Raw genomic sequence first — 18,497 nt, 5'->3', positions numbered from 1 at the left:
TTTTTTACATTTTATATTGAAAGTCCACTGAGTTTTTAAAAAATGTTTGCATAACTCAATTGTTGAGATGAAAAATGGTAAATTGTGGAGAAACTCAGATTTTCTTTACTGTAGTGGTGATAGGAACAAGTGGTTGTAATGTCTAGAATGTAAAATAGCAATTTGGCATTTTGCATATAGTGGTTCCCCTTTAAGTATTCATAAAACCAATTAGATGGTGAAATACAAAATCACAGGCATATAAACATACAATGGTGCCATGTGTAGAGTACAGTCATTTAGCAAATGATCCAAGATACAAAACATTGGTTTTGAATCGAGAGATGCCTGGAGATTCCCACCTCTATCACACAAACCTAAATAAAGCCACCTCAGCACAGCTAACAGGGCAAAGCAGAGCGGAGGTAAAATAAGCGATCGCTCTTCATCATACAGAGCTGGGGCTTAGCTTGCTAAATTCACCCATTTGTCTCCACACAGTCTGCTCCAGCATCATTGGGATTCTCCCCCCCTCTCCTCATTGCACAACACACTTGATTCTTAGAGAAGGATTTCAGAGAGTGAAAGATGCGGCACCTGCCGTCTCATCTGTCTGCTCCAGAAAAGTCATCTTACGTCTGCATCTAGAGTCGTGACAAGGATCAAGAATGAGATTTCATCAGACGTACCATACTTCTGCATAACACCTGCAGCCGCCACCCTGCGCTAACGTGAAATTAATGTCAAAAATCCATTTTTTGACTATTGACTGGACCTCAAGGTCACATCGCTGCTGTTTGCAGATGATGTGGTCCTATTGGGGGCATCGAGTGATGTTCATGAGTGATGGTACAAGGGAGCGGGAGATTGATGTGGATTGGTGCTGGGTCAGCAGTGATGCAGGCTCTTTACCGGTCTGTTGTGGTAAAGAAAGAGCTGAGCCATAAGGCAAGGCTCTCGATTTACTGGTCGATCTACGTTCCCACCCTGACCTATGGTCATGAGCTTTGGGTAACGATGGAAAGAATAAGATCGCGAATACAAGCGGCCGAAATGAGTTTCCTCTGCAGGGTGTCTGGACTCTCCCTTAGAGATAGGGTGAGAAGTTCGGTCATCCGGGAGGGACTCGGAGTAGAGGTGGTTCGGGCTTCTTGTTAGGATGCCTCCTGGACGCCTCCCTTGGGATGGATGGATGGATGGATGGATGGATGGATGGATGGATGGATTGATGGATGGAGGATGGATGGATGGATGGATGGATGGATGGATGGATGGATGGATGGAGGATTGGATTTCAATGGATGATTGGCAGCAAAATGGATTTCTGAAGCCAGTGGAGCCAAGGTGGTGGTGGGTAGGATCACAGGAAGATAATAGCATTCTGTCAAACATGATGTAGTGATTGACACAGAGACTAATGTACTGTACCTCTGAAAGCCTGAGGCCAGAGCACTACAGTACTCTAGAGGGTGAATTAAATGGAAATGGCCAGTAGAAAATGTGATCTAGATTATGTGATCACATGCAGTGTATCTAAAGCAATATTGGAGCTGGACACGTTTTACCTTTCAAGGTTCTGTAATGTAATGTGTAAGGGATTTGATTGACCAAGTGGCACGAGATGAAATGGGCAATTTCCCCATATCACAGATTGAAAGGTCATAGCCTGGACATGCCACACACTCAACAGTCATGTCACAAATCAAGGTTGCAACTGAGGTAGGAGAAACTTTGCAAGCACGGGTATATGAGAAACTCTCTTCAGTGCTCGGTCACTTAGTAAGCTGTACCAATACATATCTAACTGATCTAACGTATCTAACTACTATATGCTACGATTTTAAACCTATGTTTTTCCCAAGAACTATGTGTACAAATTACATTCCATTAAGATTTTATGAAGGTATGAACTCACCCACTTGCAGCTGTTTCTGACATTTTTCAAATGGACACAACTCGGATTGTGAGTGTTTTGTCTGGAAGGACACAAGAGCTGACCTAGAAATGAAGGTACGTTTTTTGCCCTGAACTGAAGGGCAAAATGGAGCAGCCATCAGTGACATAATGCCTGAGAAATCTACCTCAGCTGCATGCTTGGCTTTGAGATCTACTAATGATAACTTAAGACTCATACCGGATTCAAATCACTCCACAGTTATCTGCATACTGCATTAAAATCACCCCATAATTATTACTGTAAGGCTGTAAAAACAACCCACACCACAGATTCATACTGGATTAAATCTACTTCACAAGTTTTATAGTCAGGCAGTAAAAATAACACACACTGCAGACTCATGCTCGATTAAAATGATTACTGTCAGACTATAAAAACTATACACACTGCAGATTCATACTGGTATAAAATGATTCTAAAATGACTGATGTCACTGGAGTAAAATTCAGTATTTCCTTGACACAATACCTCACCAGATAAAATGAATCCAGCTCCAATACAGCTTGAGTTTCTTGAATCTGTTCCCTTTCTACTCTGCAGCTGCTTTTTAGGCTAGAATAAAATTAGCTGCTTTGCATTTTGTTCTAAATCATTGGGTTCATTAAGGCACCCTGTAGTTTCTGTCAACCAGCATATGTTCACTGGAGCTTGATACTGATGCTTTGCAATCAAATGAACTGTGTTAATGTATCTCTCCTTTGATACTGAAGGAATTTGTGATTAACGCAACCCCTAATGTTCCAACAGAATGCATGCAAGAAATAAGAAAGATGTAATCTCATTACTGAGCTTCTGCTGAGCTGTACCTTATTGTTGCATTTGATTCCCAATCAAAAAAAGGGAGTGGGTGAGTGTTCCACGGTGTCCCAGAAAAGGATCATTGCTGGCATTTCTGCCATGGCAGCCTGAATTTCTATGTGATCTCAAGAATCATCTTTTTACTCTCAAATTGTCTTCACAGCACCGCAACCATTTTCAGCTCATTTTATTCCCAAGTACAACAAATTGAATTCTACATAAATCCATATTGCAAATTCTATCCCTTCCTTGCATTTCCTGTAAGAGATCAATTTCCCCTCTCTTAAGAGTTTTTTGGTGCACACCATTAGCTGATTTCTACTGATTTCACAAATTATTACATCAAAAGTGTTCAAATGATTACTCTCCTGCTCCATCACCATAAAAATCAAGACATTCACAAAAAGAAAAGGAATCATGAGTTTAAAAATGGAAAAGGAGTTTGTCACTTTTCCATGCTGAAAAAACAGCATCTTGACAAGTGAAATGATCTTAAATCTAGACAATATCTCATTTTGAGATTGTATAAGATTATTTAACCTATTTCTAGACCATTATTTACTTGTTTTTAGTGATTTTATCAAGTAAAACTTTCTTACTATATTCACATATAATTTTGCTGGTTTCAAGGCTATTTCCTACAACAAAAAAAATGACCTGCCAATATAGTGAGATAATTATAAATAAATAAAAATGGTCTAGACATCAGTTAAATGACCTTATATTAAGCTCTTTAAATAGTAAATATTAGATATATCGACTAGATTTAGGGGCATATCACTTTGCAAGATACCATTTTTTGCTGTGCAGGACCTCCAGGTCCCTCATTTATACACTGCTGTGCCGGCTGGCTCTTAGGGGTCCACAGTGGGGAAGGTGCTGACTTTGTTGTTCCTGCTGATGCGTCTCTCAGGCCGCCCTTTGGGCTGTTTGGTCTGGATCAGCTCCTCCGGCGTGTTCCCCAGAGGAGGGAGAAGTCTTTTCTTGCTGTTTCTGGTCTCAGGCAGCCACTGAGGGGGTAGCTCGAAGGGGCCAAAGCCAAACTGTGTTGTGTCTTCGGGGTCAGTGGGCGTGGCTGGCGCCACCTGCGAGGATGAGTAGGCACAGGACTGAATAGGGGAGTGTTTTGGTACAGGTAAAGCTACCACCTCCTTTGCCCCTTCCCCAGTCACCTGTTGGGCTGATGACACAGATTCTGTGGTGGCTGCTTTCCCAGACCCAGCCCCTTCCTCTGGTTTGGATGGCAAAGTGGCTGATGCCACTGACGGGATTTCGTTTTCCTCCTCTTCATCCTCTTCCTCGTTGGGTCTGAATATCTGCTGCTGGCCGATGTTGAACATTTCCAGCAGCTGGCTGCCCGATCGCGCCACGGTTTCGGCCCCCAGCGGCCCCGCTTCAGCCATACCCCCGACACTGACTGCATTTCTGCGGCTGTAGCGGCGCTGCAGGCGGGCCAAAACGTCCATCAGGCAGCGCCGGGCAGAACGGTTCACAGTCACAAACAACAGAGGGTTGGTCAGCAGTGAAACTTTGGGCAGCCAGACAGCAGTTAGCCGCAGCCACGCCGAAGCCTCGGGGGCCCCTGGAGGCAACGCTCGGTAAACCACCAGTGCAGCATAAGGGGCACTGCAGAGTGCGAAGGCCAGGACTACGGACAGCAACGTAGCATGAAGCTCAGACTCACGCTGGGAAACATACGGGATGGAAATGCTGTTTTGTGGCGTCCGCAAAGCTGCAATGATTACCTTCTTCTTTTGGCTCGCGCTCAACGCCCGGCGGATCAACGCCATGGCCAGGAACACGGCCGCCAGAGGTATGATCACTGTGGTGATGTTGTATACCACCATGTAAACAAGATGCCCCAACGAGTAGCCTTCAGAGCAGGAGGACGTCGCATAGACATCAGTCACATTGCTAACAGCAAACACAGGGATGCTGGCCACCACTGCATGCACCCATATGTATATCACCAGGTCTCTGGATTTAGCATCAGATATCTTTCTCTCCAGTGGATACAACACAGAATAGTACCTACAAGTAAAGGAAAACAAAGTAATGTTAGATGATGTTTAAGCTGTTTCAGCTGAGTCAGGAGAATTATGGGCACTAAGTGCTAAAGACTGGCAAAACAGGCTTTGAAAAAATGTCTTTGTAAACATATCAACTTGACCTTAAACTGAAACAGTTCTGCAGGTTTCATTTGAACTTTGCAAAGGGCCGGACGGCTCCTTCCACTGCTCATTCCTTTAGAGTGAGACTCAACCAGACATTTTAATGCTTGGTCAGCGAAACAACCAAGCCAAACCAGACATCTGGCTACCTAGACATGTGTTTTAGAGACATTATTTGAGTTTAGTTAATTAAAGTAAGTCTGCTAGACCTACTGAAAAGGCATGGAAGGTGTTGACTGTTTATAGACTGCATTTCCCATGAGTCTCAAATGCATGACAGATTAAACCAAAGGTTCTTTTTGTTTAAGCCAAAACTGTAAGATTTAAAAATACATACATTTGGTAAACCTTTACAACCAAAAGCAAACACAATGTGAATATCTGTGAAGGCTACGTGCGCTGCTTTCAGTCATTGGTTTCATGCCTGCAGTTCAGACCAGTCAGCCACTGAAAATGTGTGGTGCATTACGAAATGCAAACTTTGACAACAAAGCCTCTTTACAGTTGCACAGCCAAACACTTGTATAACTGAAGAATGACAAAAAATTCCACTTTCAAAAGTGGGTCAATTTGTGTTTTCGGTTTCCAAATGATTATTAAATGTTTTTGGAAGGAAGGGTGATGTAATACAGTGCTAAACATGTTGCTTTTTTTATGTGCTACAGGCATCAACTTTGGAATATGTATATAGTCACAAAAACAACAAAGAACAAACCAGTTAAAACATGAAATCTTGTTTTTGAACTGTTTCCAATTTAATTTGGATCAGAATGTTTAATTCACAATGTCCTAATCACTGCTTTCTGATTTTATTATCATTTTACATACTGTCTCAACTTTTTAGGACCTGAGGTTTGTATAAGGTTTTTTTCTTTGAATGATTTTCCCTCACTGATGTCTAAGATGATGCCCATATTTTCAGTGTAAATGCTAATTTGTTTGATACTTGAGGGTTATGTTTATCAAGGACCAACAATTCTGGAGAGCACTCTAGGCCCACAAGAGCTACTAGTCCCTTGGCTCTGGTTCAGCTCCATTCGGAGCTTCTTGGTCACGATTACACATCAGTGCAGTCTGGCTGACAGAAGGTCCTTCTGTTGCTCACTCCTGCATCACAGCTCTGGGCTGAGAGTGCCTCTGGGTGTGAAAGAGACCAGCAGGAAGGGAGAGAGAGCTTTCTTTAAAACATGTGCTTCTTGAGACCTGAAAATGGACCTGAATGATGATGCTGGCATTGCATGAGGACTTACAAGTCCACTGTAACTATTCTTTTTGAATGTATGTGTGTGTGTGTGTGTGTGTGTGTGTGTGTGTGTGTGTGTGTGTGTGTGTGTGTGTGTGTGTGTGTGAGTGTGTATGTTTCATTGCGAGAAAAATCTTGGCAGCTCATGCGAGGAGAAAAACTCCCTGCAGACCCTAGGAAAATAAATTATTCAGCGAACTGATAGAGGGCTATGACAGGGTATGTTGCTATGGAAGCACAAGCATGAGCAATAGCTGGTTGGGTTTTGATTGGAAATTGCCCACAGATTGCATCAAACTGAAAGTGAGCAGGGAACAAACAGGATTGGAGTACCTCAGGTTCTACCTTCTGGGACTGTCACGATTACCATGTGTCTCACTGGCAGTGATACAGCTCTATAAAGCGTCCGGAATTCATTAATTTTCAATGAGAGCTGGTGATTTCCAGCGACATTAGGCAGTGTGAAGGAGGTGGAGTCAGCAGTGGCAGAGTTTAACTTCTTGCAAACAGACCCTTTTCACGTTTCCGTGTCTCTGTTAGCCAGTAATTTTGTTTTCGGCTGAACCAAAACAAATGATTCAGTCCAGCTTTAAGGTGTTTTGCTGTATTCATCATATTTATCAAATATATTTCAATATGTGTGATAATGGCCAAAATATGTTTTTGTTCAATGTACTTTAATCTTTGAAATATATTTCGATATAAAATAATACATTGGAAAAAATCTCACATATAGTAAAATATATGCCCCTGTATTACTTTTCAATATGAGCAATTAAGTCTACTTACATTTGTGTTTTTTTTTGTTTTTTTTTAAAGCTTAATTACTCAATAGGCGTATTTCATAATTAGGGCATATTTCCACCACTTTTGCCCCAACACAACTGAGACAAGGCATAAAAAAGTTTAGTTTAAGCATTAGAGAGAGCATATAGTCATGAAGATATAATTTTGAGTTTAAAGCTACACCATCTAAGTTTTGGGGATTTGGAGACCTCTCTGTTGGAAATGTGTAATTGCACACAACACATGGAAGAAAGTTTTGTATGTGGGTTGTGCTTCGGACTCTTTGAGCATGCTAAAAGAGTATTCAATGAGGTTTCAGTCAAAACTTGGTGAAGGTTGTGACTTCTGAGGATGTAACTGAATTATTTACTATTGTCATCATATTTTCATCAGTTTAATGTTGATTTTGCATTTGAAACCTAAACATTATGCTGTGCCTTTTTTTTTTGAGCCTGTGCATGTGATGGTAATATGTAAAAATGTATGACGTGGTTCAAAACCCTCCTGCAAAATTTAACCCAAAGCCTCTGTCATTTAAATGATTATTTCAGGCTTTATAGGGTGACTTGCCCATATTTTAGCATGTTTTTTTTCTTCTCCTGACTCGGTAACGGCACTTCTTTTCATTTTAACACAAAAAACATACATATTGCCAATAAGCGTGTGGATGTGTATGTTATGTGTTGTAGTACCGCTTTGACACTCGACATCCACAAGATAGGCACCGTTTTTTGTCCACAGCACTTTAAGAAAGTTGAGTTCACAAATTGCTCAATTATTCATCAAACAAATCTGCAGTAGACTACCAATACAGTTGATAGTGGAACTCTACTCTTTTCTTTTTCTCCTTTACAATTCATGCATGCATCCCTCTCACCTGTCCAGTGCAATGGCAGCGAAGCTAAGGACAGTGACGGAGCAGAAGAGCCTGTGCAGGAACTTGATGGCCTTGCAGAGCAGCAGTGTGTGGATCCACAGGCAGCATCGTGGACTGGCGTTTAGGAGCACGTCAAAGGGCACGCACACAAGACTGGCACAGATCCCCGAACAGGCCAGGTTCTTGATAAAGCGGCTAGTGACTGACTTGAAGACGTTAGTGCAGCAGGTGCACCACAGAACAGCTGCATTGCCTGGAAGAAAAAAATCAACCGTGAGGAGGGGGAATACAACAAGATGTGAGTTGACATGTTTTTTCTACTGGAAGGATTTTCGTGTTTGTTGTGCTTTACATCAAATCTACTAAAGCTTTTTTTAGACTTGCGTATATATTATTTGTCCAAAAAGGTCCAAACGGCTCTTCTAATTACTACTACTTTAAGGTGCACCCGTTGCTGATACACGTGTTCAGTTGTGCACTTATAGCTTATATTACCCCATATAAAAGCACTGACTAATCGAATGAAATTCTCTGGAGTAGTTATGAGTCTATGGTCGCCTAATGCCAAATGATTCAATACATGTACTGGTATCAGGCTGATACCAGTAGAAAATACTGGATTGGATATCAGTGGGGGAAAAGGAATGAATCTGATCCAATTTTGTAACAAATCTAGCCAGAAATCTTATATGAGGTGCCTCTAATATCTCATTTTAAGCTTTGTAGATTATCAGTAGTGGTATAAAAAGTAAAAAGTGCTATCACACCACCTCCATCCTCTATGCCATCTCTGAAGTCACTAATCTTGTGAGCGAATTGCAATCAAATCCTCAGAGTAATGTTTCAACATCTTGTGATAAGCAGGGTTACTCAACCACTGGGCCACAGATCATCCATGGTCCTTGTGCCAGTACCAAAGTGAGAGCCAGAGGTTCTTAGTGGGCCAGTGATGGCACTTTATATCACAAAGATTTGTGAAAAATTTATTTTTAATTATTAATTAGTAATAAGAAACAGATATAACATGTTTTAACACAGTTTTTTCTGTTTTTTTCCTCTTTGCCTCTAGAAAAAAATATGTTGCCCAGAGGTTCAGTGGTCCATGTCACTTCGCCTCCATTCAGCCTTACTTCAGGTATAAAATAAGCTTTTGTTGGCCTAATCTATTGGTGTTTTATGTCCAGTAATACACATTACATATTGTGGTGGCCAAACATTGCTGTGTTGAAACTTTCCCAAATACTTTTTAATTAAAAATAAGTTTTTTGTGGGCCTTCAGGTGATTGAAGTGATAAATAGGTGAACCCTTATTAGAAAAAGTTGAGAACCATTGGTGTAAATCCTTCTTAGAAGTAGAGGATGAACATCCTTGATTTTGGATAAAACACTGGATAAGCAGGTGTCTACAAACTTTTGGACATATAGTGCATCATATTAAACAATAATATAATAATAAATTATACTACCCAAATTACAACATAGTTTTTTGTCTCACTGTGTCTCCATGTCATGTCTAGGTAAGAGGCTCTGAAACAGATCAACAAATCCATGGATGTAAATGAATGTTCTCAGTATTTCAGATTGTATTTCACACTGACATTTTCACATAGACACGTTTCACAGAAACATCCCCTCTCTGTCACACATACATTTTTGCTCTTTCATTGCCTCCTGCATGACTGTACTGAAAACAAAGAAGTTCTACTTAATGTCTCCAAAGGGTTTTTGTTGTATTTCAGTAAGTTCCAGCCTCAGGCGCTTTGTCCACAGAAATACATCCACTATCTGATGTAAACTGCAAGCTGAAATCACCCCAGCTCTCAGAATCTCACCTCTCACTGAGAATTTAAACTGGCTCTGGCCCCTGCACTGACTGAAGGGAAATAAATGATCGAGAAGCTAAAAGGTAGCAACAAGCAATTGCGTCTACTCAATAATAGGCCTCCAAAAGTGAGGTATTGGCTTCATCGCTGACCAGGAAACATGAATTCCTGATATAACAATTATTCCTGAATTGTGTTTGAAACCGTAGGTAGTAAGTAAACAAGATATCCTTGTGCGTTTGCTGACTCTAAGTTTGATTTTGTTCCACACATTTGCTAAATGATCTGTAAATGTATGTCTTGAATGACAGTCAAATGCAGTGGTGGTCAGTAACTAAGTAAATGTAATTAGACATAAATGTAATGACATTCTATTAAAAGTCTGCTTTACCAAGAGAGACACTGGAGTATGTTCACCTAAAATGAGTTCATGAAGCGAGTCTTGTTACAAAAATGGTAATAGGGCATTAGAGTCATAATTACTCTATTAATACTTTTACTTTTAATACTTAAGTACATTTGAAGGCAAATACTTTTGTACTTCTACCCAAGTTGTGCTCTAAAGGGAGGACTTTTACTTTTACTGGAGTAATATTTTACCTTGGGTATCTCTACTTTAACTCAAGTACATGATTTGTGTACTTTGTCCACCATTGGTCAAATGGCCCTTTCCTATCAAAAGGTTCATCCTTCAGGCTTGCTTTCCCATATTTTAGTGACTTCTTACACAGCCTGCAGTGTAATTGGCTTGTTGTTGTGTCTTATTTCCACACTAATGTTTCTTCAATTCTCTCCTCATACCTCTCACACTGTATTTTACACACTGTCCTCGGTTATTCAACTGCAGCCCACAGTAGATTTATTAGTCGACTAGTCTATGCAAACCCTGCTGGATTTGTGACTTACAACTTCCAGTTATCAGCACAATCACAGAAACTAACATTTAATGTTTCAACTGAGATATAGCCTACCTATTAAGGTATCAATTATCAATAACAATTGACTCTTTCTAAAATTAAGAGGAAGTCCCACCTGACTTTCAGTTTAGAGCGCCTTGTAGTATCCATAACCTTTGTGCAACCAGACTAAACCCTTTAGAGGCACAAAGGAAAATTTAATAGCTTTCAGAAGAACATCTAAAAACATTTGTACCTACCAAACTTTTACATTTTCCCTCAAGATATACATTTGAGAACTGATAAAATAGTCAATCCAAAAGTGAACAAAAATCCAAATTGATGTTCTCATTAATCAAACCAGGAAAACTTTTGCCACTGGACAATAAAGCAGTAGGACTTAGTCTCTAATAAGCAGGAGGTTTAACAACAGAAGCTGCTCCTTCAGATATGGCGATGCTAAAGCTAACAATTGAGCTAGTACTAGCAGTGTCAGATGCTGAGGAGGGCTCGCCTTGATCCCACTTTGTTCGGATAGTCCAGTATAGTCACTTATAGATTATCTACAGATGTTCAAATTGTTAACAAACTATCTGTTAAAACTGAAATTTATTGAATTTATTGAAAGTTGAAATCTATTGATTCTAAACAGTGGTGCGGTTGGGGTTAGGATTTGGACCAGGATTAGGGCTAGGACAAGGATTAGGGCTGGGTTTAGGTTTTGGGTTGAGATTAAAGTTAACTTCTTTGGAACGTGTTGCAGGCATCAAATACAAAATGAGTGAGTATTTGCAAAAAACAGTAAAGTTTATCCGTTTGAACATTAAATATCTTGTCTTTGTAGTGTATTCAATTGAATATAGGTTGAAAAGGATTTGTAAATCATCGTATTCTGTTTTTATTTATGTTTTACAAAACGTCCCAACTTCATTGGAATTGGGGTTGTATCTACAAAGCACCTAAAGTGGACTATCCAAATGAAGTGTTACAGTCGTCTCTTATACAAGGTCTTTCAGCAAACGTCAATGAAATGACACAAAGGATTGCGCAAGTACGAGGGCACAAATATTTATCTCCTCATTCATAATGTCTCAGATGTTCCTTAGGACCAACATTTCACCATTCCTTACTCTAACAATTCTGATTAATTTACGACCACCACCATTCTCACTGCAGGTTTGTTTTGAGAATTTGTCAAAGTTTTTCCGTCATTTGAAAAATGTAGAGATGATTGTGATTGGCTGATTGGCATGTGAATCAGAATTTGAAGATGCTCAATTGAATCCTCCAGTCAGTATTTCTTCCTTCCTGTAATACACTTAAAACAAGACAGACCTTTTGGCTCAATTTTTTATAATGACTAGAAGAAGAAGAATGATATAGTTAGAATGACCAGTATACATGGATGACCAGTAGATGCAACTAGAATGATGGGTGTTGAACCATTTTCAACATAACTGCTTTTCTGTGTTTCAATCAGCAACCTAAAGCTTTTATTTGTGCTCGTCTACCTTTTCAACTAAAACCGGCATTAACTTTTAAAATAAAATTTTTCCTTGTAGAGATCAGCCAAATGTCTCCAACTGTCTGTGAAAACAGGCCTGTAAATTATTTCAGAGTACATGTTACATGCAGACATTCCCCCAGTGGACTCATGTGTCACCTCTAGCAAATAACTGCCAAATGTTACGCCCTAAATGTACTAATATTAGCATTTGTTTGGCCTATTAGCCTGCTTTTAAAGAGGTGTTCCACAGCCATGTCTTTGCGCAGCATTCACAGATGTCAACACTTGGCTTTTTATCTCAACAGAATCTGAGGTATTACTCACTTCAGGGGATGATGTGAGCAAAGCACAAAGGTGACAGCTTATTTCCAGCCAGTTCTTCAATTCAGAGCGACCCACTTTCCACTAAGTATATCTCTTTTTTCCAGGAAAGGTCGCGGCTTTCATCTTTTCCTATTACAATCTGCCTGTAATTGGAGAGACACCAAAAGGCTGTCTCTGTTTGCTGTTGTTCTATTAGATCTCAGGGCAGTCTGACATTAAATCACTTCTACCCTCCTATCCTACAGGAGGCCACCTCCAAGCCTCCTCCAGTGACTCTGGAGCCGTTTCTCTAGCTTTTCCTCCCCCTCTCCTATTGTGTTGTTTTGAAACACAGAGAAAACGCTTAAAGCCTCCACAGTCTCTCATTAAAACAGCAACTTGTTTGTAATCCACATCCAATCCAAATGTAAAACACAGAGTATAGATTTGTCATTTACATGTGATTTTTGTAGTCATTGAAAGAGCTGCAGAAAAAATTGAGTAAGAACAAATAAAACCAACAGCCAACAAAAAACATGCATTTTAATGGAAAAAACTGAAACTAATGTATATATATCTATATATAATATAATATAATATAATATAATATAATATAATATAATATAATATAATATAATATGTGTGTGTGTGTGTGTGTGTGTGTATATATAATCATCAGAAGGGGGTTTCCAGCCTTTAAAGCTGTCTCACTCTAGAAGCTACTATGGCACCTTGTGAGCAGGCATGTATACATCAGATGTAGTGATGGTTCGATTTTTCATTTGTTACCCTTTAAGTGAGAGCAAAGTCAGGAAAGCTTGAGTGCAACATTAAAATAAACACTAGTGCTAAAACTCAAATGCCACATCATTATTTTTAAAATAAAACAACTCAAATAAAACTGCAATGTCTAAAAAGTTGGAAAGTTTAAGACTTGAACTTTATTGTTAATAGTCTATATTAGTGCCAATGAAAGAAATAGAGGGAAATGTTTCATAGCAAATCATAAAATCTTCCAGTTTTTGTTTCGAGCACTGGTGACTGATCTGCCGACAAAAGAGCATTGTACAATACTTTTGCATAAGCGCCACAATGTCAGTCAAACCACATAAAACAGAACAGAACATGCTTTTTTGGACAGGGCATTAATCCAGCACTAAAACAGATCAACAGATTATTCATAAACACACCACACAAAGCTTTACTGGCTAATCTGGCATGTGACACCCAGTTCGTGCCACAGCTGACTTCACCCACTTCAGACATATGGTTATATGACCAGGCTTTACACCAGAGGCTTTTTTAACAAGGATACAAATGCTAGTAAGTATGTGTGTGAAAATCCTCATAAACCAGCTTTCAAATAAACACTCACCATCTGGTGCTGGATTAAGGCTGAGGGAAAACATGCAGAAGAACAAATCTTCAGTAATAGCCTACAACTGGATCAATACTGAAGGTACAGCATTGATTGGCAGCAGGGAACTGTATCAACAGTTTCCAGCTCAACACAAGCTTTATGCCCAGTCATTCAGCATGCTCCTGTTTTTTAGCCTTCCTGTAGCAGTGAAGATCACTATGAACTGTTTTTAGGCTTCTTGTCAACAAAAGCTTGTGGCTATGGCAGATGTGACCTCTGTATTATGTCAAACCACTCCAGCTACGTCATTTCAGTCATCATTATTTTCCAAAAGGCTTCTTTGCACCAAAAAAGACGCTGATTTGAAATGGCGATGTCTAAGCAAACAAAAGCAAGATATAATATTGTCTTAGCAAAATCTAATAAGACTAGCTGTGTGGAAACTCCTACTTTTTACTTATATTCCTTTGTTTTTCATTCATGTTGGCTATCTTATATCTAATCTCAGAACTATCTCCTTTAGTCATTTAAGATGCACATGAGAAAGAAGTTCAAAGGCAGCTGAGGTGTGTTTGGGTAGTTGTTTGTGTGAATTTGTGTGGTTTTATGCACCAAAAACAGTCACAATTAAATTTTATATGACTATTTTCTAACCTCTCTTCATCTCTTAACTAAACAGAGTTTTGTTACTGTTCCTTTAATATTAATTAGCTCTGTTCTAATTGGTTACCTTGTATCTTACACCCTTCAAAAAGCAATCCAGGCTGAAATACTCAGCATGAATGGACAGAACTAAAATGTTATAGGCTGAATAGGTGGAAAAAGGTTTTTCCAGCTTAGTCTCTATATATGGACTATACAGACTGTGGAGTGAACTGTATATTGTGAAACTTAAGCAGTGTTTACATATTACATCATTTTAAAAAGTAAGGAAAATGTAAACGTTTTGTTTTCATGATATGGGTGCTTTAAGGGCTGTTTTTATGGACAAGGACTAAGCTTAGTTTTGTACTAATTAACAATGCCAATAGTGATTCAATATTCTAAAGTCTTTTTCAGTCCAGCGTGGTTATAAAACCTCCACTCTTCTGGGAAGCTTTCCAGAATTTGGGGTGTGAATGTGGGGATTTGTGCCCACTTGGTCAAAAGAGCATTTGTGAGTTCAGGCACTGATGTTGGATGAGAAGGCCTGGCTCACAATTGACGTTCACATTTATCCCAAAAGTGGTCAGTGCTGAGTTTAGAGCTCTGTGAAGGTGACTGGAGTTCCTCCACATCAAACTCCTTAAAACATCTCTTTATGGATCTTGCTTTGTGCTGCACAGTCATGCTGGAACATGCCACAAAGTTGGTAGTATACAGGTATATCTCAATAAATTAAAACATCATCGAAAAAGTAAATTTATTTCAGTAATTCACCTCAAAAAGTGAGACTCATATATTATATAGATTCATTACGCACAGAGTGAGCTATTTTAAGTGTTTATTTCTTTTAACATTGATGATTATGGCCTATAGCTAATAAAAACCCAAAAGTCAGTATCTCAGAAAATTTGAATATTATATAAGACTAATAAAAAAATTATTTTTAATACACAAATGTTAGCCTACTGAAAAGTATGTACAGTATACGCACATATGCAATATTTGATTAGGGCACCTTTTGCATGAATTACTGCATCAATGTGGCATGGCATGGAGGTGATCAGCCTGTGGCACTGTTAAGGTGTTATGGAAGCCCAGGTTGCTTTGATAGCGGCCTTCAGCTCATCTGCATTGTTGGGTCTGGTGTCTCTCATCTTCCTCTTGACAATACCCATAGATTCTCTATGGGGTTTAGGTCAGGTGAGTTTGCTGGCCAATCAAGCACAGTGATACTGTGGTTATTAAACCTGGTTTTGGTACCATGTGGGCAGGTGCCAAGTCCTGCTGGAGAATGAAATCTGCATCTCCATGAAGCTGGTCAGCAGAGGGAAGCATGAAGTGCTCTAAAATGTCCTGGTAGATGGCTGCGCTGACTTTGGACTTGATATAACACAGTGGACCAACACCAGCAGATGACATGGCTCCCCAAACCATCACTGATAGTGGAAACTTCACACTAGACCTCCTGCAGCTTGGATTGTGTGCCTCTCTACTCTTCCTCCAGACTCTGGGACCTTGATTTCCAAATGAAATGCAAAATTTACTTTCATCTGAAAACAGGACTTTGGACCACTGAGCAACAGTCCAGTCCTTTTTCTCCTTGGCCCAGGTAAGATGTTTCTGATGTCTCTGGATCATGAGTGGCTTGACACAAGGAATGGAATAGTTGCAGCACATGTCCTGGATATGTCTGTGTGTGGTGGCTCTTGAAGCACTGACTCCAGCAGCAGTCCACTCCTTGTGAATCTCCCCCAAATTCTTGAATCGCCTTTTCTTGACAATCCTTTCTGGCTGCAGTTATCCCTGTTGCTTGTGCACTTTTTTTCTACCACACTTTTTCTTTAGCAATGGCCTTTTGTGGCTTACTTTCTCTTTTTGAATTTAATTACTGAAATAAATTAACTTTTCAATGATATTCTAATTTATTGAGATGCACCTGTATAATCCTCTAAAATGTCCTTGTATGCTGTAGCATTAACATCACCCTTTAATGAAACTAAAGGGCCCAAACCCTGAAAAATGGCCCCAGACCGTTATCCCTCCTCCACCAAACTGTACTGTTGGCTTCATGCATTCTGGAAGGTAGTGTTCTGCTGGCATCCCCCTAACCCAGATCTGTCCACCAGACTGCAAGACACTGAAGTGTGACTCATCACTCCAGGGGACACGTTCCACTGCTCCAGAGTCCAGTGGTGTTGTGCTTTACACCACTTCAGCTGATGCTTTTCACATAGTGAACTCAGGCTGAAACAGTGAAGGTGTATGTTTTGTGTTTTTGGACAGTGATGACACACTGACTCTATTTGATAGACTAGAAAAGTGTGGAATGTTAAAGAAACACGTTTTCAATGTAATCTCTATCTGCAGCATTTATAGCATCCAAACATTTGCCTGTATTTAGGCAAAGATTATAAAGATTTAAAACACACCCATAAAAGATGCTGGAGCATCTGTTCACTGGCTTCTGTTATAAGTGCATTTTGAGTAAACAGGTTTTATGACATTATAATATTCATATATAGATGGCATATACTGCTCATGTATTTGCTTCAGGTTATATAACATAAGGTTTTAATGCATTTCATTGTTAACATACTACGGAAGTGAAAAAGAGTATAATAGCTACACAACTAAAATCTAAGTGCAAGTTAGCATATATATTATTTGATACTTACATATATGCACACAATATATCACTGTTGTCGGATCAAAACCTCGTATCTCCGAAATTGTAACTTTACAGGAGAAGGTAAAAACATTACTTATAATGTAAGTCAATGTAACCGGACTTATTTCCAAGTAATTTTAAGTCATTTACTTCAGTCCATTCATCATGTCATTTACAGATGATACATAGGACTATGGGTATTTTAAAATTATGTCAGAAAAACAACAAAAATGGAGATATGATATAGGTTTTGTTCCAGCAACAGCAGTATACATCCATATATTAAAAAATATATGCCTGACCCTTTTTAATGTATGTGCATACATGACCATTTATCAGACATATATGTATGATGCATGTATTATACATATATGTCCAATAATGATACATATATTATGTAAACAGTATATCAGTGCATATATTTTAAAATTGATCCCTGGCTCTTTATGATCTTTGTGCATATATGGTCATCAGATTTCTCTATGGGTCAGCTCACACTGGACGAAGGAAAGCATGCAGCAGAAACAATTACTGCACTATTGCTCATCCTTCCAAACCCACCTAGCAGAGACCCGAGCAGGATGAAAACTTGAACGGTGGTGGCGAAGTCTCGGTACGCTTCCTCCCGGGCGTGGAGCACCTTCTCGGTTTGGCTGAGCTCCCGCAGCCGCTCGCCCCTCCACGCGCCCAGTCCAGATGTGGAGTTCTGGACGCCGAGGTAGAGGCTCGAGCCGGTCCAGTTAGCAGTCCCGTTCTCCGTGAGAGACAGCCAGTCCTCCTTCCCTGCGTCCATGATGGTTCATTCCCGGTCTATAGCTGCGCGGAGGAGCGGGCTACTGGCGGACAACACGCAGAGGTCTCTGCAGCTCACGAGCATGACGGAGAAAAAGGCGAGAGCGCGAGGATCACTCACGCGCACCAGATGTCGGCGGCGTGTTGCAGGTCCGTCTGCCTGCCGTTCCGCCACCGCAGCGGCAGCAGGAGCCCGTCTGGTACCGCAATGGGTGGACGCATGCCGGGTCAGGGCATACTCTGGTTCTTGGTAGCTGCTGCCGGTGGAGATGCAGTGGGTCACCTTAGCTGGATTGGGGCTCAGTCAGCTTCCAGTCCGGGACAATAAAGGCGATGTTCATTCCAAGCCCAGGCTGCGGTCTGCCACACACACTGACGGAGCGCTGGAGCCTGGATATAGGCTGGCTACATAACGCGGGCTGAAAGGCGATCTGCACAGCGCCTGATTCCTGAGGACTGTTTACCGCTCACGCTTTATCTCTGCAAAGCCCGCAGCGCTGCCTCGGTGGAAAGGTGAAATCCCACCTCTCAGTCACCGCGACTCAGGAAACCAGCATCCAACAGAAAGCCAGCACCGCTCTCTCTCTCTCTCTCTCTCTCTTTCTCTCTCTGTGTCTGTCTCTCTCTCTCTCTTTCTCTCTCTCACTCTCTCTGTCTGTCTCTCTCTTTCTCTCACTCTCTCTCTCTGTCTG

At 40.4% G+C, this 18,497-nt stretch overlaps 1 protein-coding gene across 1 annotated transcript; it reads right to left on the bottom strand.

Moving 5' to 3' along the window:
- Window positions 1-2,906: 2,906 nt before the first annotated feature.
- gpr176 (G protein-coupled receptor 176) lies at window positions 2,907-18,404 on the bottom strand. Its single transcript, XM_017692480.2, has 3 exons — window positions 17,575-18,404; window positions 7,812-8,064; window positions 2,907-4,765 (listed from the first exon to the last, which is right to left on the bottom strand). The coding sequence occupies exons 1-3, from the start codon at window positions 17,804-17,806 to the stop codon at window positions 3,589-3,591; spliced, it is 1,662 nt and encodes a 553-aa protein (XP_017547969.1). The 5' UTR covers window positions 17,807-18,404; the 3' UTR covers window positions 2,907-3,588.
- Window positions 18,405-18,497: the final 93 nt, after the last annotated feature.

This window comes from Pygocentrus nattereri, chromosome 4, assembly GCF_015220715.1.
Source record: "Pygocentrus nattereri isolate fPygNat1 chromosome 4, fPygNat1.pri, whole genome shotgun sequence".
Lineage (NCBI taxonomy): Eukaryota > Metazoa > Chordata > Actinopteri > Characiformes > Serrasalmidae > Pygocentrus > Pygocentrus nattereri.
The sequence above is the reverse complement of the archived record's forward strand: the minus strand, read 5'-3'. Positions and strand labels throughout refer to the sequence as shown.